Below are 24,572 nucleotides of genomic sequence, written 5' to 3'. Positions count from 1 at the left end.
ATGTTTTGTCATTTACATTTTTTTTCCCCAGGGAAGAATCTAGAGTTCAAGATTAGAAAGCCAATTTGCTGACTACAGGGCACTTCCCAGTGATGAAACTAGAGGTTCCCAGAAGCAACTTCATAATCTGTAATCACTTGTCCCCACTCCCTGCAATAAGGAAATACCTGGTGTCTTTTATTTCTGTGTCTGAGGCACTTTCCAGTGGTGTACGACGACAGAGAGGCTGTTAGCTATGGCTGGTGAGTCTGGGGCCCTTTTCTGACTAGCAGCTTGGGACTCAGGTCTTAGAAAAATCTTGATTTATTGCTATGTGACAGGCAGAAATACCAAAAGGGAAATCAACCAGTAGTATGCATGCTGAATCTTTCTCTTATTGGTGGTATGTAGTTTGAACCATGAGACCCTGTGTTAGAGACACTGAAGGAGAGTATGTTCTCTAGAAGCCAGAAAAAGGTTAATTCCTTTCTTTCAGTTTCTGGTAATCAAAGAGAGAGTAAGGAAAGACAGAGTAAGTTATTTGTGTGATAAAACTCCGGAAATTTCTAAATGCACTCTGAAATCTTCTCTGCTTCCTCTTGATTCCAAATTAATCCTCCGGACTATGAACCTTCTCCCCACAATCAGATCTGAGAGCCTCTGTGTTCTCAACGTGTTGTCATCTCTTATCTTGAATTATCTTATTGGTCTGTTTAAAATAATTGAATTTTTCCACCTTTCTATGTAGTACTGGTACTGACTATTATAATGTAATATATCTTAGATTGCTATCATAGACTTTTAACTGGCTTCCCACTCCCAAAAACTTAACCCTTCAGTCCATGCTGCACACTACTTTCAGGCCAACTGTCTTATACACAGAAGCTAAAAAAGCCTATAAGTTGGAGTCCTGGGCTACTTAAGCAGCTCATATTCCAGCAGGTCATATTGCTTCTTTGACTTCATTCTCCTCATTGGAAAAAGGAAGAAACCGGAATAGATCAGTGCTTTCTAAACTTTATAACATATATGAAGAATCTGAAGACATATTAAAAATCAGATTACCACTGCCTTCTCAACCATGAATAGCTCAATCTTTAACAGACTGTAGACATTTATTAACCTTTAAAGATCTGCAGACAATTCTTACGAAGCTAGCCTGGCACAGGTTCTTCTGCAGTTAGCATTATTAGCAAAGGTGGTCAGTTAGTTAACTCTCACCTCTCACATGCTAGGGATCTATTAATGTAATTTTCTTACTCAGCAACATACATTGGCTCCCTATTGCCTTTTTAAAAATATCTAAACTTTCAGATAGGTGTTTCTGTCTCTCAAAATAATACTTATTCATTTTTCCATTAAATCACTCTAAGGCATGATTTTTACATTCATAAGAAAAAAAAAGCAAATATTTACTGTATTTTACTTCATTTGTACTTCCTTGCTGTTGAGTTTCTTTATCCCTTTGATTCTCCCAGTAGCTTAATTATCTCCAGGTTTACGTCTCACCTCACAACATTTAACTGACACTCCTAAAATGCTGGAATTGCTTGCTTTTAAAAAATTTTTTGTCTATTTTATGATACTAAAAAGCATTTGGCCAGGGAGGAGTAAGTCAAATTCATAGCCATGGCTACCTCTTTGGCCGGGCAGGCTGACTTTACCAGTCATAGACTGGAGTCAGGAGAATCATTAGATAATAGATAGGAGAAACTGAAGGGCGCTAATCAAAAACAAGTTAAGTGGGTCAATAATTATAAACAACCATGTGTAGTTGGACTTTGTTAAATAAAACTAGTGAAAAACAGTACCCTATATAAAATGTGTAAGAACATCTCATCACTTTGCCTAGGACTAAAACTGCTCTCGATGAATTTGGCCTCTAAATTATTCCATTCATTTTTATTATCACTGCATCTTCAATTCAGTGATTATTAAAATAACAAAAAATAATCAATAAAAACTGTTTTTTAAAAATAATACTGTGAGATCGGTATCTCTTGCACTCTCTCTGACTGAATATTTAAAACCAGTTAGTTAAGTTTGTGCTATTATTGCCATTTTATAGTTGAGGAAGATGTCTGGAAAAGGACTACGAAATTTTCTTTTGGTCTAATGTCTGTTGAGAAGAGTGAATCTAGTTTGGCCTGACTGTTAAACTCGACACTCTAACGTTCTGTCAATTTTCTGCAAACAAACATCTTCAAATGGTGGCCCTATCTCTGATCACGCCCACTTCAGTCCTGGCTGCACACTTCAATACTTTCTAAAGCCCAGCTAGCCCAGCTTCCTAATTACTTTAGACACCCTAAAATCTTTTTGTTTCTTCCCACACTGCTCTCTGTTAGCGCACCAGCCCTCACTTGTCCAAGGGGCAAACTTCTCCTAGTCTTTCAGGTCTCAGTGCCAAGCCCTCCCTTCTCTGGACAGCTGTCTTCTACCTGAGACACAGTGTGCTCATGCTTTTTTTTTGAGCATCTGCTCATTATTTAAATTCTTATAATGTTTTTTATTTGACTTATTTGCATATCTATCTTTCCACTTGACTGTAAGCTTCAACGTGTAAAAATATTTCCTCAAAATGGTACCCTCACCACTAGCAGAGTATTTTTCACAAACTTTTGCTCACCAAATTTTCCAGAATGAATATGTCTTCCTTCTGCTTGAAACTTCCAGTGTGTGCTTATTGTCTATTAAATAAAATCAAACTTACTTACCTTTTATTAAATATTCTTCAAGAGTTGGGCCATACCTAAAATTTATTCATTTGTTTCTACATTCACTCAACTAGTGATTCAGTAGATAATTATTAAACTTCCCTTGAATGCCAGAAGTAGTGCAGGCCTAGTTTATGGCCACCTGTCCTTACAGAGCATAAAATCTAATGGTGGATGCTGAGAAGTAGGCTGGAAATCACAATTAAAGGTAAAAGAGCATGCTACCTAAAGAGAAACAAGGTGCCCTAGGGGCAAGTACCTCTGACATTGTCTCCCCTCAGAGAATCAGAGGATTGCCTGAAAAAAAAAAAAAATGCCATCTGGTCTTAGACTTGGAGAATAAACAGAAAGTATAGGAGAATAGGAAGCAAGGAGAAGGTGGGAGACTGGACTAGACATTAAATGAAGAGCAGAATATTTTCATTGTAATGAGCAAGGTGGGGACAGCATCAGAAGATGAGGCTGAATGAGAAGGCCTAGGTTAGAATAAGCTGAGAGGTTTCGTGGTCAAATCTAGATATCGGGACACTCTTCATTGTGAAGAAGAGAATAGAAGGGACAAAAAGAAGGTTTATAAGGTTCTTGGCGTAATTAAGAAAGAAAGGGTGTTGGCCTGAATAGAAGTAATGAACAATTAGAATTAAGAGTAGTGGTTAGATTCTGAAAATGTTTAGTAAATAAAATCAACGCAGTGTGAATTGAGCTGGGGAATAAGACATACAGAAGGCAGAAGAAGTTTAATATCACCAGGTTTTGCTGCCTTCCTGAACTTGGAAGTTAGGTGTTATTTTTTACTATATGGAGCAGGAAATGAAGGATGGAAATAGAAGAAAATTAGCAGTTCAATTTTAAAAGTTCAATTGAATGAGGTTGTGGGATTATTTTAAGTGACGCCTGATTGTTAGAGGTATGGGTTTCCATACGGGATCCACATCTGGACTGATCCATAAATTTGAGTCATTTATTTACTATTTTAAACTTATAATTTATGCTATGAGAATTTATAGATTATGAAAAGAGGCTCTCAAGCCAAACGTCTTGAATTGTTTTTTATAAAAGTTATTTTATTTAATTGGCAAATAAATATTGTATATACTTATGTACAAAATGATGTTTGAAATATATATTGTAGAATGCCTAAAGAGCTAAATAACATATGCATTACCTCATATGCTTATCTTTTTTCGTGATTACAGCACTTAAAATTTACACTGTCAAACAATTTTCAAGAATACATCATTGAATATAGTCACTATGTGGTGCAATAGATTTCTTAAACTTATTTCTCCTATCTAATTGAAATGTCATTTCCTTTGATCAACATCTCCCCAAACTTCCTGCCTCCTCCTAATCACCACCATTCTACCCTCTGCTTTTATGAGTTTAACCTTTTTAGAGTCTACACATCAGTGAGATCATACAGTATTTGTTTTTTGGTGCCCAGCTTGGCTTATTTTATTTAATATAATGTTATCCATGTTCATCAGTGTTGTCACAAATGACAGGATTTCTTTCTTTTTTCTAAAGCTGAATACTGTTGCATTACGATATTTTCTCCATCCATTCATCCATCTACAGATACTTAGGTTGATTTTATATCTTGCCTATTGTGAATAATGCTGCAATCACAATGGAAGTGTATATGTCTTTTCAACACACTGACTTAATGTTTAAAATATATACTAAATATTTGGATTGCTACATCATTTTTAACATTTTTAATTCATTTTAATTTTTAACCTTGTGAGGAGCTTCCTATTGTTTTTCATTATGACTGTACTAATTTATGTTTTCACTAACAGTATACTAGAGTTCCTTTTTCTCTACATCCTTTCCAACACTAGTTATCTTTTTTTTTTATAATATCCAGTCTAATCATTCTAACAGGTGTGAGGCATTATCTCATTGTGGTTTTAATCTCCCTGGTGAACAGAGATGTTGAGCATTTTGTAAGTATCTGTTGTCCATTTACGCATCTTCCTTTGAAAAATGCCTATTTTGGTCCTTGGGTCATTTTGTAATATTTGTTTTCTTCCTATTGAATTGTGTTTCTTATATATTTTGAATATTAATATCTTATCAGATATACGGTTTCAAATATTTACTCCTATTCTGTTGGTTATCTCTTCACACTGTTGTTTCCTTGGCTTTGCAAAAGCTTTTTAGTTTGATGTAATCTCATATTTTAATTTTACTTTCTTTTCCCATGTTTTTAGTGTTATATCCAAAAATCATTGTCTATACCAATGTCATTAAGCTTTCCCATGTTTTCGTGTAGTAGTTTCATAGTTTCAGTTATTAGGCTTATGTTTTTAATCCATTTTGAGTTGATTTTTGTATATGGTGGTAGATAAGGGCCCAATTTCATTCTTCTGCCCTTGGATATTTAATTTTCCCAACATCATTTATCGAAGAAAATGTCCTTAGCCTATTGTGTGTTCTTGATCTTTGTAAAAAATAAATTTACTGTAAATAATTGGGTTTATTTCTGGCCTTTTTGTTCTATTCCATTGTTCTCTGTGTTTGTTTTTATGCCAGTACTATGTTTGATTATTATAACTTTGCAGTATGTTTTAAAGTCAGGTTGTGCGCTGCCTCCAGTTTTGTTCTTTACTCAAGAATGCTTTGGCTATTTAAATTTTTTCATAATTCCTTATGAATTTTAAGGTTGATTTTCCTATTTCTGTAAAAAATGCCATTGGAGGTTTAATAGGAATTGTACTGAATTCATAGATTTCTTGGGTAGTACATACATAATAATGTAATATTTTCCAATTCATGAACACGGGATATCTTTCGAGTTTTATGAACCTCACTCAGTTTCTTCTGTCAATGTTTTATAGGTATGAGTATACATGTCTTTAACTTTTTGGTTACATTTATTCCTTATTATTTCATGAAATTTTTTATAACCATTATAAATGAGATTTTTATCATCCAATTTTTTAGTTTGTTGTTATTATAAAAATGATACAAATTTTTGCATGTTGTTTTTGTATCCTTCAACTTTACTGCATTTGTGTATTAGTTGTAATAGATTTTTCGTGGAGCATTTAGAGTTTTCTTAATGTATGTAAGATCATGTCATTCATAAAAAGGACACACTAACTTCTTCCTCTCCTATTTTGATGCCTTTAATTCTTTTTGTTGTCTAATTCCTCTGGTTAGGATTTCTAGAATAGAAGTGATGAAAGTGGGTGTGTTTGTCCTCTTTCTAATCTTTCAAGAAAAGCTTTTATCTTTTCACCATTGAGTATGATGTTAGCTGTGTGTTTGTCATATGTGGCATTTATTGTGTTGTAAACCTCTTTAGGTTAATTGCTTTTCATATTTCTCCACATATTCATTCAGTCAATACTATATTCGTTTACTAAGCATGCAAATAAGTTAAATAGAACTTCAAACTCAGGCAGAGTAGACATTCCATAAACTAATCTGTGTACTCTTTGCAAATCTTCACATTCTCTGTTCCAACATTTACATTGCATTTAAAACCAACGTTTTTGTCTTGTCTCCTAAGAAGCCTCTGTAAACTCTCCTCCTGGAATTTTATCATCTTTTCTGAGTTCCTTAAGCATCTTATCTGTGTTCTCTTAAGAAGCGCTTCATCAACTGTCATGTAATGTAGCTTGATGACTTAAGAGTTGGGGCTCTGGATTCTGAACACTTGTACTTCTATTCCTGCTCTGGAGTTACTATATACTTTGTTTTCTTTTCACAGGGTTACACTCAATTTCTTAAGCAACTTATCTGTATATGTTTCCTTTTCCATATAAAAGAGGTTGATATACATTTTGCATGGAGTTTTTGTGAAATTTCAGTAAAGCACTTGACCTCACGGGGGTCCAACATATATTACTATTATTACCGAAAGCCTGTCATGGTTAACTCTATGGAATGTGGTGTAAAAATAGTATTTGAACCCTAATTCATGTGATTTAGGGCAAGCTATTATTTAAATGACTTATAAAATTGATAAAATAATAAATATTCTACTGGTTTATTGTGAGGGTCCATTATACTACTATTTGTAAAGCACTTAGAAAAGAGATTTGTAAATAATAATGAGAATTACTGATATGATATAATAATCATAAATACTGATTTATTATATCAGTATAATAATGATAATTACTGATTTATTATGAGTATAATAATAATGATAATTACTGATTTATTAAATCATTATAATAATGAGAATTACCGATATTGTTAATAATAATCATGATAATTACTCATATTATACAATGATGATGATTGTCATTGCTTTATATGAATTCATTTTTTAATCACAAAAAATACATAGGAGATGTTACGTTTATTAAATGCTATTAGGTAACTTTTTCTCCTGTTTTGTAACATCCATGTGTCTTTCTAATAGTGGTTGGTTCATTATTGGCATATGAACTCAAGATAACCTGGAAAATGAGTCTGGTGTTTCTGGGCCAAAATTTTATTCAATGTCCTGCAATGTTTTCTTTAGAAAATGTATTTTGTGTGAAAGCTATCCTTATATCTAGATGAACTAGATAACGATCTTTCTTAGAGTTAACTGAGAAGAGAGGAGATATCTGGCTTTTCCACATACAACCTGCTTAAATCATATCACTTGTATTGAAATAAATGATTTATTACTTTGACATATATGTGTATGTGTGTATATATATGTATGTATGTGTGTATATATATGTATATATATATTTCCTGGTAAAAATTTGAATTATACCAACGAGTAATACATTAACTCAGTGTCATATTAATCTACCATAATATTTGTTAAATATTTTCAATTCTAAATTTTGGTTCGAGAAAAGGTGCTAAAGAATTAGGTATCTAGATGCATTTCATTTATCCACTTAACGATTAAGTTGCATGTTTACTTATGTATTCAGCAAGCAGATTAAGCACTTTTGAGCATTTTGAGCAGAAAACTGTTAATTAGCACAATTGGGTATAGCCTGTGTGTTAAAAAATGCAAATTCAAAGATATAGTTATTTCACTAAGGAAGCTAAATACAGAGAAAAGGAAAGATCCTGCAGTCTAGTAGGAATAATTTACAGTCTAGACAAGAGAATGGACTGTCCTGGGTGCACACATTTCAGGTAGATCATCGTGAGTTTTGAGCAAGAGAAAGAGAAATCTGAATACAATGGATGACCAGGAATTTAGCACTGGGCCCAATGCCGCAGAAAGGAAAAAGACAAGCTATAAAAAACAAACTTAAGTGACAATGAATTGTTAAACACAGCCTGGTAGGAATTTGATGGGTCACAGAATGCTACGGGTACAAAGAAATAATGAGTATTTGTTGAAGACATGGTAAGACAGAATGTATTTTCAAGGGTGTTTCACATTACAGAGCTTTGTCTAAAGCAAGGGCAAAACTCTTTAAGCTGTGCCCATAGTTTAAGGAGTCTTTATATTTCTGACAGAAGACAGCTGCAAAAAAAAAAGGCGTAAGAATTTTGAAGCTCTGTTCAAATGTGTCCTTCAGAGTGGATTGAATAACTTGGTGATAAACCACACGCTAAAGAACAACGTGGCTGGACAAACATCTATCCAGACCCTACCTAATACAGATCAAAAGTCGACCAGTGCAAAAAGTAAGACTGGATATTTTACAATGGATATTTCCAATTTTTTAGAACCTGTCCAATTCTAAGACCCATGCAGTGACATCTGTGATCCCCCATCCTCCTTCCTTTATGAAACTATCATTTTCACCAAACCTATAATTTTTCTTTCAGGGACTACCTTGTCTTTTGTTGGGTAGGATCCAGTTTCCAATCGGCTAAAAGGCTGAGTCTTTGGGTTCAGATTGTGCATGGAAATAATTAATAGTAGAGGCTTGTAGTAAGCCATACTCAAACCTAAACCTAGATTCTGTTATTAATAATCTATGTGGCTTCCTGCATGTATCTTAACCTCTCTTGCTTCCTAATCATCAGTCTTCCCATCTATGAAATGGGGACAATTTCAGTACTTTCTCACAAGACTGTGGAAGGTTAGAAACATTGTGTTGACAGGCATCAACATGCCAATAACTCCCAAGGTATTAGCTGTCATCCAGAACTCTCTCCTCTGAGCTCCAGACTCATTTAGCTCTAGATGCATTTTCAACAATTCTGCTCCAGTGTTTCATTGGCTTTATTAAACTAATATTACCTAAAAATTAAACACTTTTTCTTCTAAACAAATTTGTTCCAACTTTAACCCCTTTCCATTTTAGTAAAAGAAACTAATATATATCAAATTTCTCCCACCAGAATGCAACAGGTTGCTGTACCAATGACTGGCAGTAATTAGAAGAGGGCCAGGCACAAAAATTTATCACTTTGATATCTATATTTTCCAGTAAAATTTCAAGTTATGCTAAGGTGTAGTGATTAACCTGATGTCACATAAATTCACCATGCTAGATTAGTTGTCATATTATTTTCAATTTCAAATTTTGATTGAGGAAAAGATGCTAAAAAATTAGGACTCTGGATGCAGTCATTCATTTGTTCATTAAGTCATGTATTTAGCAAGTATGCTAACTACTTTTAAGCATTTTGAGCACAAAGATGTTAATGAGCACAAAGATGTGGTTATAGGATGTGTGCTAAAAATGCAAATTCAAAGATATAGTGCTTTCCTCAAGGAAACTAAATACAGCAAAGAGGCAAGATTGTATAGTCTAGTAGTATTTACAGTCTAGACAAGAGCATGGACTGTCCTGGGAGTGTGCATTTCAGGTAAATTATCATCACCATGAGCTGTGAGCAAGAGAAAGAGAAATATGAAAATAGCAGGTGACCAGGAAGTTAGCATTATTCCCAATGCCACAGAAGGAAGAAGAAAAGCTATAAAAACAAATTTAAGAGGAAATGAATTGCTAAGCACAGTCTGGTATGAATTTGATAGGTGAGAGAATTCTGCAGTTGCAAAAAAAGATGTGTGTTATTCGTTGGGGACATGGTAAAATAGAATGTATTTTTAGACGAATTTCATATTACAGAGTTATGTCTCAGGTGAAGGCAGAACTCTTTAAACTGTGCCCATAGTTAAAGGAGTCTTTCTATTTCTCACAGAAGACAACCACAAAAAAAAAAAAACAGTTAAGATGTTGGAATACCTGGGCAAAGATGTTCTTCATGGTGTTTTTAATTATTTGGCAAAACACGATGTTCTGACATTGAAGGAAGAGGAAAAGAAAAAATATTATGATGCCAAAATTGAAGACAAGGCCCTGATCTTGGTAGACTCTGTGCGAAAGAATCGCGTGGCTCATCAAATGTTTACCCAAACACTTCTCAATATGGACCAAAAGATCACCAGTGTAAAACGTAAGGCTGCATCTAACACAATAAATATGTTAAATTTTCCAGAATATATTCAACTCCAAGGCCCATGCAGTGTTATCTGTGATCCACCTACACTTTCATTTCTAAACTCTCATTTTCAGTAAACATGTCATCGTCCTGTTAGAGACCATCTTGCCTTTTATGGGATGGAATCAAATTTCCAATTAGCCAAAAAGCTGTGTCCTTGTGTTTAGACTGTGCACAGAAATAGTTAATAAGAGAGATTTTTTAGTAGGAGATATCTAAACCTAAACTTAGATTCTGTCACATGTGAACTATGCAGTTCATGCAAGTTTCTTGACCTTCCATTCTCCCTAGTCATCAGTCTTACCACCTGTGAAATGTGGGCAATTCCAGTACTTTCTCACAAGACTGTCTACAGCTAGAAACATTGAAATGCTGGTCACCACATGCCAACAACTTCCAAGATACCAGCTCTCATTCAGAACTCTCTCATCTGAGTTCCAGATTCATTTAGCTGTAGCGGCATATAAAACAATTCTCTCCAGTGTTTCACTGGCATCACAAAATGAATACAGCTAAAATTAAACACTTTGTTTTCCAGAATAAACGTGCTCCACTTTTAACCCTTTTTCGCTTCAGTAAAAAGAAGTAACATGCACCAAGTTTCTGCTACCAGAATGTAACTGGTTTCTTCACCAATTAATAACAGTAATTAATGGAGATCCTAGCACATAGCAGATACCTAATTAATGTGTGATGAATAAACAAATGAAGTATATGCATGCAATAAAGAGTGCTTTCTTAATTATTGTTTGGGCGCTACAAATTAGAATTTTCCAGTGCTTACTCATTTCTGTGAGTTACAAAATTATGATCGGGGAACTACTATAAAATGTTTAAATTTTATAACATTTCAAAACTTTTGACACAGATTGAATTATCAGTATTATTAGAGCCTAAATGTTCTCAGATCCATGTTTTCCAGGGAAGGACTCAATTTGCCATAGACTTTAAACTGAAATCTTCAGCCCTGAACTACTACAGCTTACCAATAATCATATACGATCATGAACATAAAGTAACATAAATTGTTCAAACCTCACTATGCAAAATAAACTCCCCTTCTCTATGGGGAAAGTTTCCCCTCAACAGAAACCACATGCTAGTATAGTTGTCCAAGATTTTAGGCAAGGATGCATTCTTATTAGTACTTAAACTGGTCTTTTGCAAGTATTTTCTTTTTCCTCAAACCTGGAATGGCATGAGGAAAAAATAGCGGTTTTTAAAAATCAGAGATAATGCAACAAATAGGAATCATATTTGTAGCAATAAGGGCTTCAAAATGATTTTAGCAATCCCAGATATCATATATGATGAGCACTAAACTCCAAACTGAAATAGCCTATCTGATCAGCAGAGGCTGTGGCAAGAAGGAGGTAGCTGCAGATCCCTGCAGGAGGGGTCCAGTGGCTCCCTGCACTCTATCTGCATTTGTATTCTCCAGAATGATCGATCCCAGAACACTTTGAGTACACTGGCCCAGCAGACCAGGAAGCTGGGTGGGCTGGGCTATAAGAAGAGGTATAGGCCTTGGCTAGGCCTTTGGATATGGTTATAATTCTGAGGGTTTCCAGCCGAGCATTGGAACCTGGAATGCAGGATAGCAGGATAAGAAGAATCCTAGCTATTCGTTTGTTATTTAACAAACTGTTTACTCACACACACACAAACACACACACACACACACACACACACACACACCCATATATACACACTATATACCGATGATCTGATTTAGTCAGGAGATAACCACATAAGTTCCTACGTGCTGTGGGAAATTGCTTTTCTGATCCTGTACCACTCCACCACTCCCTTTCTTGTTGTGTCAATGTAAAGAGATTCCTGAGCAGATTCCTGAGAGATTCCTGTTTCATTAGATAACAGATAAGACTCAAATTGAAATTTTTATCTAAACTCCTGATTTCCACATTACTTCTTGTTGCACTGCCAGGCTAATAAAAACTCTCTTTGGAAGCTGACTGCACTATAATATTTATTATTTTGTAATAAAATAATATTTTTATACTAATTCTACTACTGGATATAAGATAGAATTTCTGTCTAATTTCTAATTTTACTGGAAAACACCTGTTCTACACACAGACACATAAAAGTGATTAGGAGATGGCTGTTAAGTTGGAAGTTCTCCAAACCTTTAAACAGGAAAACATACCCTCAGACCAGGAATATCCCAGGACCCTGGATGTCTTCACATTGGCAGAGTTTTCTGAAATGAGAAGAAAAAGCATCCATCACTGTTTAATCTATGAAAAAAGAGATGCTTAGAAGGTATGGTTTCCTTACACACTTAGAACTTATTGCATTCCCAGAACTCAGGCTTTTATCATACACTTTAGCAAGACATTTACTTTAAAATATTATTAAAAATGAACAGAAACAAATGATTGAAATATAAAAAATACATGAAATATTAAAAAACAATACAAATTTTATACAGAATAATATTACTTTACTCATGGTTCCTATGTCTTGGTTGAGTCACGTAACCAAACATAAGAGTATGCTTGTCTATTTCTTTCATGAAAAGAAATCTTGTTATTAGATCTTACTAAATTCTTCTTCGAATTTGTATACGTAAATTCCTTTTTCTTTTCCAGAAGGAGGGCTCAATAATCTCCCAGTTTTTTGCACAATATCGGTCAAAAGAGATCAATATTACATTTCACAAGGGGATAGATCAGAATTACTCAGAAGCAAACTTATCCAAAACAGATATATTATTTCCTCACATTATAAAATACGAGTTGGACAGTGTTGGCTGTCCAGCAGTTTAGAGACAAGATGTCCAGAGTTATGTCAGAATCTCATACAAATATTTGTCCCTTTGACCTTGGACACAGTACTATTGTGGACTGTGTTGTCACTAGACAACCTTTATTCATAAATAGGTGATTTCACAATTTGTTGGAAGATAACTGAAGCCTATTTCTTCTAGAATAATTATTAATTCACATAAAAGTTGCTTAAAAAATACCAGGATGGTACAGAATTCAATATTCTATTAAGCGTTTGTTGTATACATGTATCTGTATGTGGTGTGAACTAGGAGGGGACCATCAATTCAAAATGAGATGTTGTCCCATCCACTTTTGTAGCCACCAGACATAAATTGTGGCTAGTGAAACATGTTGAAATAATAATATTTTGAATATAGTATGTTACATAAATATATTATTACAATTATTTTTACCTTTTGTAAATGTGATATTAGAAAATTTAATATTGCACATGGAACTCACATTGTATTTCAAATAGCACTCTGACAAGTATTTATTTAGCACACTCTTGCCCAGACACAGCAGAAAGTCCAAATAAATGAATGAGTACCCTAGTGTAAAACCACTGGAAAAATCAAACAGTTTTTCTGAATATAGAAAAGCCAAATTTTACTTTAAATCATCAAGATTTTTTCTCCAGAATAATTGGAATCTATAGCTGCATTTTCTTCTTGGTGGGGTTGTGGGAGTCTGCTTTCTCTATCAGGGAACTCTCACAATACATTTCCTTAAGCCGGAAATTAGCTACAGCTACAACCCCTACCTACAAAGAAGTCTTTTTCCTAGGATTTCTCTCTCTCTCTCTCTCTCAAAATTCTTAGGTGATAAATTGGGTCACAGAGGAAGAAACTATAATTTATATTTTGTGATATCCCACAGCTCTTCTGCAAATCGAGGCTGGACCACCTGAGTCAGCAGAATCTACAAATACACTCAAACTTTGTCCTCATGAAGAATTCCTGAGACTGTGTAAAAAAAAACATGATGAGGTGCTGTGCTCTCTGTATGAAATGGGGAAAAAGAGAGAAACAATTGCTTTCATTAAATGCACATTTTTAAAAATGGGGTCTTGCTCTGTTGCCCAGCCTGGAGTGCCATGGTGTGATCATAGCTGACTGCTATCTTGAACACATGGGCTCAAGAGATTCTCCAGCCTCAGCCTCCCAAGGAGTTAGGACTACAGCAACTACCTTGCCAGGCTGATTTTTTTTTTTAAATTTTTGTAGAGATATAGTCTCCCTATGTTGCCCAGTCTGTTCTCCAAATCCTATCTTCATGAGATCCACAGCCTTGGCCTCCCAAAGCACTGGGATTACAGGTGGGAACCACAGTGCCAGCCATAAATGCACAAATACTTAAAGCACTAAATGATGAGGGGGTGGTGACAGTGGTAACCTTTATGATAGATGCTTTCAGCAGGCAAGGGTTCATATGGCTTCAAACAGATACCTATGCTCATTCAATCCATAAAATGTAGCTTCCTCTTTTTTATCATTTATTGATTTTTGTATCTATTTGGGATTTATTACAATTTCAGATATAGCCACAAAATAAAATGTTTATAAGATAACATGGCTGAGTAGTAATTGTTTGTACTCAGTTGAAAAGCCTAGACATAAAATATATTTGAAAAGTATGATTAAATCTTGAAAATCATTGTAAGTTTATGTTTTGAAAATAGTACCAAAATAATCATAATACGGAAGGCAAAGAAAATTTGCTATATTTATTTTTACTGGAGCCGATGACAACACCTCTTGGTTTATATGAAATTTGGTTTGAACCTGAATATAAGAAATGTTTGAGTAGGTGGAGAAGAAAAAGGAGAAGGAAGGGAGTAGGAACTATTCTAGTTTCCTCAAGATTCTTGAGTGATCATTCCAGATACGTCCCAGTTCTTGATCTGGGCTCTAGAGAGACAAGGAGGTTGAATAATCATTCCAGATATGTCCTGGTTCTTGCTCTGGGCTCTTGAGAGACGGGAAGGCAGTGTCTTCTGATAGAGGTTAGGGAAGGGGGCAGCTGCATGAGGTCTTAAAAAAGCAAAATTGTGAGGCATATGGAGGTTGAAAAGAGACTCGGGTAATCAAAGTTGCTTCATCTCCATCTCCTGCAGATCTATCCAATAAAAAAGAGAGAGGACCGCAGACGCCTGGCTCTCATCATATGCAATACAAAATTTGATCATCTGCCTGCAAGGAATGGGGCTCACTTTGACATCCTGGGGATGAAAGGGCTGCTTCAGGGCCTGGGCTACACTGTGGTTGACAAAAAGAATCTCACAGCCAGGGTAAGAACCCCTAAGCCATCTCACACCCATCCATAGGCAACACATATTCTTCTAATAATTAGTTAGCTTTATAGAAGTTCAACAAGGTTTAACAACCTCTGGGTTCGTGTGTGTGTGTGTGTGTGTGTGTGTGTGTGTGTGTGTGTGTACATGCGCACATGCACTAGCAAATGAAATTATTGAATACATAAATCCGTGTCTCTTTTGAGCCTCAAATACCCTCAACTCCATAAAACTAGACAAAATATGATTGGCATGTATTTTCACAATTGTTATTGAGTTCCAATAAGATCAGGTGATTGGGATGTAGCCCCAAGATTCCACACAAAATCACAGAGTAATGTGTTTTAGGCAGGAGTGCACTCTTTTTTTATTTTTATTTTTTCTGAGACCAAGTCTCACTCTGTTGCCCAGGCTGGAGTGCAGTGGCATGATCTCGGCTCACTGCAACATCCACCTCCCACAAACGATTCTCCTGCCTCAGCCTACCGAGTAGCTGGGGCTACAGGAGCGTGCCACCACGCCCGGCTGATTTTCTGTATTTTTAACAGAGATGGGGTTTCACCTTGTTAGCCAAGATGGTCTCGATCTCCTGACCTCGTGATCTGCCCGCCTTGGCCTCCCAAAGTGCCGGAATTACAGGCGTGAGCCACCACACCCGGCCCAGGAGTGCACTCTTAAAACAAATATTAAATCCAAACTTTGGAGCCAAGAGCTTTTCCTGATACTGTGGATAAGTCTGTATATGATACAAGAAGTTTCAAATTTACAAGGATCTAGGTTAGAGTGGAGGTAAAATCTCACAATATAAGCAAAACCGGACAATTTCAGAGAATGAGTGTGTGTATGTGTCTATATAAGAATAACAAGAGAATCCAAAGTAAGCAAAACGGAAACATGAGAGAGAATGTTGGATGGGGTGCGATGTTTCTGTGCGGGCCTCTGTGGGGAGAGAACACAGGAGTTGGATGGCACTACCAGAAGGAATGGGATGGCTCTGGGAAGATGTGAATGCAACGCCTTCCAAGTAGGGGGAGCTCACCTGTGAAAGAGCTGAGCTGAAAATGAAACTGGCACATGTGAGGCACAACAGAAGATCAGTGTGACTAGAGATTGAAGCAGAACAGACATAGTGTAAGGATGAGTATGGTCAGGCCAGGAGATTGATTTTATTCTAAGCAACGTATGTTGGGTTTTACAAGGACAGTGGTGTGATGCGTTTATAACACATGACTCTTGTTAGGAAAGGAGAGAAAAGATTGAGATAAAAAAAAAGTAATACAAGTAACACATAAAAATATACAATATATTAAGAAGACAGTGTATGGTGTGTCAGCAGGGAGAAAAAGTAGGAACCCACAGCCCCATTACAAAGGAAAAAAAAACAAACAAAAAAAAACATAAAACAGCTAGCACCACGACCCGGATGTTACATATGTTTCTTGTTTCGCTCATGGTAAATCTAGGAGGTCCTATTAATTGCGATGCTTCTCTGACTGAAGTTAGACATTGCTCTTTTATAGGATATGGAGTCAGCGCTGAGGGCATTTGCTGCCAGACCAGAGCACAAGTCTTCTGACAGCACGTTCTTGGTACTCATGTCTCATGGCATCCTAGAGGGAATCTGCGGAACTGCGCATAAAAAGAAAAAACCTGATGTGCTGCTTTATGACACCATCTTCCAGATATTCAACAGCCGCAACTGCGTCAGTCTAAAGGACAAACCCAAGGTCATCATTGTCCAGGCCTGCAGAGGTGGTGAGTGCTGAGGCTGAACATCTAACAGTTTTGAAGGTGTATGCACAGGATTGTGATGTTTGGTTTATATTTAGGGGAAACAATGTTAGACCCCATCCAGTGCAAATAAAGTACATTGAATTACGAAGAAACTCTACCTAAGGGGGTGATATAATGAGAAATTGTCTCATCAGTGGAGAAATTTATCCACGGTAAGTGGTGAAGGAGATCATCAAATCCCTAAATCAAAGTTAAACAGAAATATTCAAACTTTGAAATGGAATAATTTACATGATAGCTTGATTTGTAAATGATTTACAGACATGTCGACATGATGTGGTTTCTGAAGAATTTGCCCTTGAAACTGAAGTTATTATGTGATACGAGCACCCTATTTATTCATAATTATTGAAGGGAAAATGAGTAGGGAGTTAAGGAAACTTGAGGGGATTTAAGTCAATCTTCTCTCTCCCTCTTTTTATTCCTGACTTCCAATTACCTTATGACTATTGGGATGTATGTTTTGTTTTGTTTTTTTAAGAAAGCAGCAATAATTTAACTGAAAACTGGTAATGGCATGATAAATTCACTATTAATTTACACATTGTTGAATGACACTAGAGACAAAGCAAAATGTGTGTGTGTGTTTGCATGTGTGTGGGTCTGTATGTATGTATGAAATTAGTTAGAAAGAACACTGAAAAATAACAAGGTGGGCAATTGTGATAGCCATGCTAAGTGGGGCACATCAGTGTATAAAAAGTTGATGTCTCTTGATCCAACCCAAATGCCCATCAATGATAGACTGGACAAAAAATATGTGGTACATATATCCCATGGAATACTGTATAGCCCTAAAAAGGAATGAGATCATGTCCTTTGCAGGGACATGAATGAAGCTGGAAGCTATCATCCTCAGCAAATTAACACAGGAACAGAAAACCAAACACCACATGTTCTCACTTATAAGTGAGGGTTGAACAATGAGAATACATGGACACAGGGAGGGGAACATCACACACCGGGGCCAGTCGGGGGGTGCGGGACAAGGGGAAGGAGAGCCTTAAGACAAATACTTAATGCATGTGGGCTTAAAGCCTATATGACAGGTTCATAGGTGCAGCAAACCACAATGGTACACGTATAATTATGTAACAAACCTACACGTTCTGCATTTCTATTCTGGAACTTAAAGTAACATAAAAAAAAAAAGGAAAGTTGATGTCTCTACAGAAAACCATGGGGAACTCTGGGTCAGAGACTCTCCAGCATCCTTGGCAGTCATCTCTTCACACTCATCTGAGAACCTGGAGGCAGATTCTGTTTGCAAGATCCACGTGGAGAAGGACTTCATTGCTTTCTGTTCTTCAACACCACGTATGTGTCTTTTAGTAACAGTCAAAAATTTGGGGGTGCTGAGGTCACCTTTGAATGATTCTGTGAAATCAAGATAGGCCCTATGCAACAATGAGCTGAGAGAATGGTGTGTGCTGTCTATATATTTTGCATGATCTTACGTGTGCTGTGAGAACAGATTCCTTCCCCCTCCCACACACACATTTAAAAAAATTGTACTTTTATTATAAGTGCTACACTTTACAGTCAAAGGCATACCAAATATTAAAGCAATACAATACAAGGAACCCCATTCGCCACACATCATGTAAACATAAATGATGGATTCTGTTTTTTTAGTAAATCCATTTAACATTTTGAATAGAAGTTTTATGGATCCCAGTACTGGCTGTCTTTCCAAATGATCAACTTCAAGCCCTCTTCTACATATATCCCACTTGATCCTACAAAGAGCAATGTTATTAAGTGTCCAGATAAAAATGTGAATGCCATTTAAAAAAAGTAAGAAACGTTAGGGTGGGGCTAATTAGGTCTAATTACAGGAAACAGTGGTTGGCATTTCACCTCAAGGTAATCATCCTAAAGGGCTTTATATTTTACTCTTTCCAAGTTGTAAATTTTCAAGTCTTATTTTAAAACCACTTTATGGAGGCATAACTGACATATGAAAACTGTACATATTTAATACATGCAACTCAATAAGTTTGGAGATTAGTACACACCCCTAAAATCATCACCCAAATTTATGCTGTAAACATCTCTCCTCCAAAAGATTCATCCAGCTCTCTATTTATTATTATCATCATTCTGCAAGGGTGTGATAAGGATAATTTACATAAGATCTACTCTCTTTGCAAATTTTTAAGTATATAAGACAGTATTATTTACTACTGGCACCATATTATACAGTATTTTTCTATGATATTTTAATCTTCTATAACTGAAACTTTGGATGTGTTCATCTACTTTGTTTATTATATGGTGAAAGACATCATGGTGCAATCTGTAAACAATCTTGGAGCCCGACGGCAATTTTTTGTTGCTTCCTCACTGAACCTAAAAGTTTATTCATCCTTCTGAGCTTCTATTCTTTCCTTTGTAAAGTGGAACAATTCCAGTTATTTCTCAAGTCCCCTCTTCTGAGCAAAGTGAGTGAACATGAGGTCCATAATAAAAAGTCAGTTCCAAGAATCAAAATAGAATCACTATGCAATCTCTTATAATGCTTACAAGCTGTCTTTTTTGTTCAATCATTGCCAGCTTTTCTGTTTCCTCTGTGTGAAACCTAAGTAAATGTTAGGTTATAAGGGATTCCCATAAATCTATCAAGTAAATTCCTAAGCTATGCAAAAACAAAAATATAAACAAAAACATAGTGAAAGTTGTAGCCCAAGGCATACCAGTTTGTATCATCATAGATAATGTGTCCTGGAGAGACCGCACAAGGGGCTCCATCTTCATCACGGAACTCATCACGTGCTTCCAGAAATATTCTTGCTGCTGCCACCTAATGGAAATATTTCAGAAGGTAAACTTCCATTTCCTTTTCTAGTCATTTATTTATTTGCTCAGAATGAATTTATCATTATTCACTAATCAAATAAAAATGACACACTTTTTCAGGCAAGCAAAAGTAGTATGGCACCTGATTTCTGTCATTCAGGTGCTTAAAATCTGGTTTAGAGAAAGAAAATGTCAATATATCCCAGAAGAAGAGCAAAGTAAAACAAAATAATATCAGCTATAAGCTTCCTGTTTTGGGTTATAAGTTATTAAAATTCAGAGAATAGAAAATATTTTGAAATAATTTTGATTAATTTACTAAATGAATAAAAACTGGATGGAGGTGAGGGGCTTCATCCTGATGACAAGGGGGTAAATGAGGCTTACATGGCTTAAGACTACCTAGGACTCACACTTTTGTGAGACATATGGATACTGGAAATATGGGTTAACAAAAAAATGTGTAATTACAGATTGTGGTAGAATTCATAAAGTCATGTAAGAGGGAATAAAAAAGAAATCACTCTTTCCATGGGAAAGGGCAGAAGGGAAGGTTCGCTACTCCTTGCCCAGCTTGGGACATTCCTTATTCCCCATCCTTCCTACTTTATTTTCTCCACAGTTCTTACCTCCTCCCATTAAGCATATATTAATAGTTTATTTATGTGTCTGTTTTTTACCTGTATTTACTCACTAACATGCAAACTTCAGGATGGCGGGGATTTGCTCAGCACCTCAATATGCCTGACATACAGCAGACATTCAATTAATATATATTGAATAAACAGATGCCTAAATGAATAGATAAATGTTCCTTCTCTTTTTAAGGGAAAATAGGATTGGTATTAACACAGGAAAGTGTGGTTGTTTCTAAATTAAAAATTGTAGAGAATAGTAAAATTCTTTTTTTTTTTTTTTTTTTTTTTGAGACGGAGTCTTGCTCTGTCGCCCAGGCTGGAGTGCAGTGGCGCAATCTCGGCTCACTGCAAGCTCTGCCTCCCGGGTTCACGCCATTCTCCTGCCTCAGCCTCTCCAGGTAGCTGGGACTACAGGCGCCCGCCACCACGCCCGGCTAATTTTTTGTATTTTTTAGTAGAGACGGGGTTTCACCGTGGTCTCGATCTCCTGACCTCGTGATCCGCCCGCCTCGGCCTCCCAAAGTGCTGGGATTACAAGCGTGAGCCACCGCGCCCGGCCTAGAATAGTAAAATTCTTGTGCGAAAAGGAAGATACACCACTGATGTTTAAAGAAGATAGTACCATAAATTGAGATGGGGTTTCTGTGAATAGAGAACTGGGAAGTTAAGTCCTTTTGGATGATTAGGAATTATACATTGTACTTTTGAGGGTATTCCTGGAAAAAGACTGGAAATACTGGATTTACGGTAAGCAGGATCTCATTGATCAGTCCATGCATAAGATTTCAGAGGTCAGCATGGTTGTGTGGGCATGAAAGTTGTTCAGTGTTCAGGCCTTAAAGCAAGATTCTGGGATTTAATTCTCCTTAAATTGAAGAATCAGCGTTGGTAGGGGTTGAAAGTACTAAGTCCTCCATATCCAGTTCTCATGAGCATATCCCAAGGGATATTTAATTGATTTCCACATCTGTAGGTCAAAAATGGAAAATAGAGAAAATGGAGGTTGAAAAACCTTGACTAGGCATGCAGTGTTTATTTTGATGTAAAGTGTACAGTCTGACATGGGGTGTCAATTCTAAGAGGTAGAGTAGTGGTGTTAAGGAGTTGGGATATCCATGGGCTTGGTGCTATCAACCCTGGAAGCTCTCTTCATTCAGGCATTTCCTGATTCATGGTGTAAGATGCTTTCTGAGAATCCAAAATCCCTCATATCTCATCCACTGTTTTTTCTTTTAGGTACAGAAATCATTTGAAGTTCCAAAGGCTAAAGCCCAGATGCCCACCATAGAACGAGCATCCTTGACAAGAGATTTCTACCTCTTTCCTGGCAACTGAAAATGTAAGTATTGAGAGTTGTTGGAGGGTGAAATAAATGAAAGCGCTATATCGGTGGTGAAGTTCAATGACCAATGACAGCTGACTGCTTGTATGGTCAAGTTAGTGTTCTTTATTGATGTAGTCTGGTGAGTATTTATTTGTTCTTTTTTATTCTACTTATATGCATTTAGTTTTCCCCAACTATACAATCAATCAAGGAGTAAGGAAAATTGCAGCAAAATGTAATACACAATGAAAGTCCTAGGTTAGTAATTATTAAAATAGTAATGTACAAATATTACCATTATTAATCATATTCATTTATCTCTCATACACTATCTCTCTTTGTCTCTCTCTCTCTGTTTCTCTCCCACCTGCCACACTTAGTTACCAAACATTGCATCAGATCTTGAAAAAAACAGAGTAAACACAGGAGCTAACTATGGGGAAAGCAAGGCTTTGGTCCTCTGAGTGCATGTGTCACATTCCTGTTGTTGACTTTCTCCTTAGTTCAGCTAAAGATGGGGTCCTCATCACACGACCATGAGAAATTAGACTCACAGTCAATCTGAAAGGTGAGGAGGGCAGGATTTATTGTGTGAAAAGGAAAAAAAATGGGAAACGGACCCTTCACAGAGCCAGAGTCCTGCTAATGCCCTTCCTGCCTCACAGATTGAATACCAGGTACCACCCAGGAAGAGGAGGGGCCAGGCTTCTCCCTGCTGCAAATGGCATGAACTTCCCAAGGCTCCACCACAGTGCACATTCTTCCCAGTGCACAGGCTGGTAGGAGGTTCTGCCAGGGAGCCCTTTTTACTTGGCTGTCTCATTACTGACATTCAGTCACAGTTATTGGACTGTAGAAAATACATGCTCAACTATAGGTATTTTATTCAGGAAAACCTTCCTTGAAATAATGAAATTGGAATAAAGAATGGACAGAGTTGGAGAGTGAATCATGTGGTTCTTATGCACGAGAGGTGTTCTGGCACAGAACACAAGTGCAAATGCCGTGTGACAGAAATATGCTGAACATGTTTAAAAAGAACTACAATGAGATAGTGTGACCAAAAGAGAATGCAAGTGAGGGAAATGACAGAGACAAATTAGGAGAAACAGTGAGGAGCCTCATCACAATGTGCTTGAACATCACATGGTAAATCTTTAAAAAAATATTATCTGAGTAGATAGGAAACCCTACCAGTGCTTTGGAAAAGAGAAGTGACATAATTTAACTTAGGTTTTACAAATATATTCCTGAGTACTTTTCGCTAAATAGACACAGAGGTCACAGATGGAAGACAAGGGAAATGGCAAAACCATATGGCAGAAGATGGAAGAAGAATCATAATGAAGGATGGGATGAAGGCAGTGAGGGGTAACCATCTTGACCTTCTGTCCTTTTTCTCTTCTGCAGGAAACCACAGACAGCCCAGCTCTCCTCTGCCAACATCAAAGAGCACCTTTACCAGTATAGCTTGCATATTCAACATTTGGTATTTCGATAAAAGTAAAGACTGTATCTTTTTAGATTGTATGAACTGTATCTTCATAGATTCTCTAATAGACAATATAATTTCAATGAAAATGGTGGATGAGTGGAAATGAAGTGGAAGAAGCTAACTGGATTTTCGAGTTCTATGGCTCCTGTAACATCTATATTTGGCTGATGAAAACAACTGGCTGTGACTTACCGCCAACAATAGGATGAAAGAAGATGGTGTTTAAAAGTATAAGATACCACCTCATACCCATTAGAATGACTCCCATCAAAACATACAAACAAACAGAAAATAACAAGTGTTTGCAGGGATGTAGAATAATCAGAACCCTGTGCTCTGTTGGTGAGAATGTCAAATGGCACCACTGTGGAAAACAGTATGGAAGCTCCTCAGAAAATTAAAGCCAGAATTATCATGGGATCCAGAAACTCCACCTTTGGGTACATCCCTAAAATAATTGAAAGCAGGGTCTCAAAGATACATTTATACACCCATGTTCATGGCAACATTGTTCATGATATCTAAAATGTGGAAGCAACAAAAGTTTCCATGGACTGAAAAATGGATAAGTAAAATATCGTATATAGATATAATAAAATATAATTTAGCATAGAAAGGAGGGAAGTTCTGACATATGCTAAAATATAGAGGAACTTTGAGGACATTATGCCAGGTAAAATAAGCCATTCACACACACAAAAATACAATATGATCACACTTATATGAGGTACCTAGATTATCAGATTCACAGAGACAGAAAGTAGAATGGTGATTGCCAGGTGCTAGGGCAGGAGAAAATGAAGAGTCGTTAAATGGTTATACAGTTTCAGATTTACAAGATAGAAAGAATTCTGGAGATAGATGGGAGATTGTTGTGCAAAATTATGAATGTATTTAATACTATTTGGCTGTACACTTAAAATTGTTAAGCTTGTAATTTTGTTATGACATTTTGCTACGATAAAAATTGCAAAAATATAATGACATAATTGAAAGTGAGAAGGTATGAGGGCAGCATTAATCAACTTACATAGAGAAAATTTTAGCTACTGAGCAACATTGACGAAAGAAGAAATTAGGGTTAAATATATTATTTATTGTTTCACAATTAATAAAAAGTTTGAACATCATGACATCATCAAGTATTAGGTAGAATAGACTAGATATGTGGCTATGTAAGTGAGCTGCATCTCATTTTTCATATGAGGTAGTCAATGGCATTGTTTATGTTCTATATTTCAGGAAACACAGAGCTATAATAGTCATTATTGAGAATTCCAAATGTTACTGCCAAACAAAACAAAACAAAAATAATTGAAGGAAATTACATCTAGTATGTGGGACTAAAGGTGGGGAGAGTTGTA

General features: G+C 36.3%; 1 protein-coding gene across 2 annotated transcripts; it reads left to right on the top strand.

Annotated features, from left to right (window-relative positions):
* The first annotated feature begins 203 nt into the window (after positions 1 to 203).
* Positions 204 to 23,228, top strand: LOC116476875 (caspase-5). 2 transcript variants are annotated; one of them, XM_032167263.2, is made up of 10 exons: positions 204 to 242; positions 8,130 to 8,300; positions 9,771 to 10,025; positions 13,745 to 13,854; positions 14,982 to 15,155; positions 16,679 to 16,913; positions 18,126 to 18,269; positions 19,667 to 19,776; positions 21,626 to 21,728; positions 23,124 to 23,228. In XM_032167263.2, the coding sequence occupies exons 1-9, from the start codon at positions 236 to 238 to the stop codon at positions 21,722 to 21,724; spliced, it is 1,305 nt and encodes a 434-aa protein (XP_032023154.1). In that variant the 5' UTR covers positions 204 to 235; the 3' UTR covers positions 21,725 to 21,728; positions 23,124 to 23,228. The 2 variants fall into 2 exon arrangements, with proteins under 2 accessions (XP_032023154.1, XP_032023155.1); XM_032167264.2 differs by lacking the exon at positions 8,130 to 8,300.
* Positions 23,229 to 24,572: the final 1,344 nt, after the last annotated feature.

This window comes from Hylobates moloch, unplaced genomic scaffold (genome assembly GCF_009828535.3).
Source record: "Hylobates moloch isolate HMO894 unplaced genomic scaffold, HMol_V3 SCAFFOLD_11, whole genome shotgun sequence".
Lineage (NCBI taxonomy): Eukaryota > Metazoa > Chordata > Mammalia > Primates > Hylobatidae > Hylobates > Hylobates moloch.
Note: the sequence above shows the minus strand (reverse complement) of the source record. Positions and strands in the feature narration are given on the sequence as shown.

What these genes read in the sequence shown, in the direction of transcription:
- LOC116476875 (XM_032167263.2), top strand. An exon ending in TTTCTGTTCTTCAACACCAC is followed by an intron (nt 18,270 to 19,666) that starts GTATGTGTCTTT and finishes GTATCATCATAG; the next exon opens with ATAATGTGTCCTGGAGAGAC. An exon ending in TAATGGAAATATTTCAGAAG is followed by an intron (nt 19,777 to 21,625) that starts GTAAACTTCCAT and finishes TTTTTCTTTTAG; the next exon opens with GTACAGAAATCATTTGAAGT.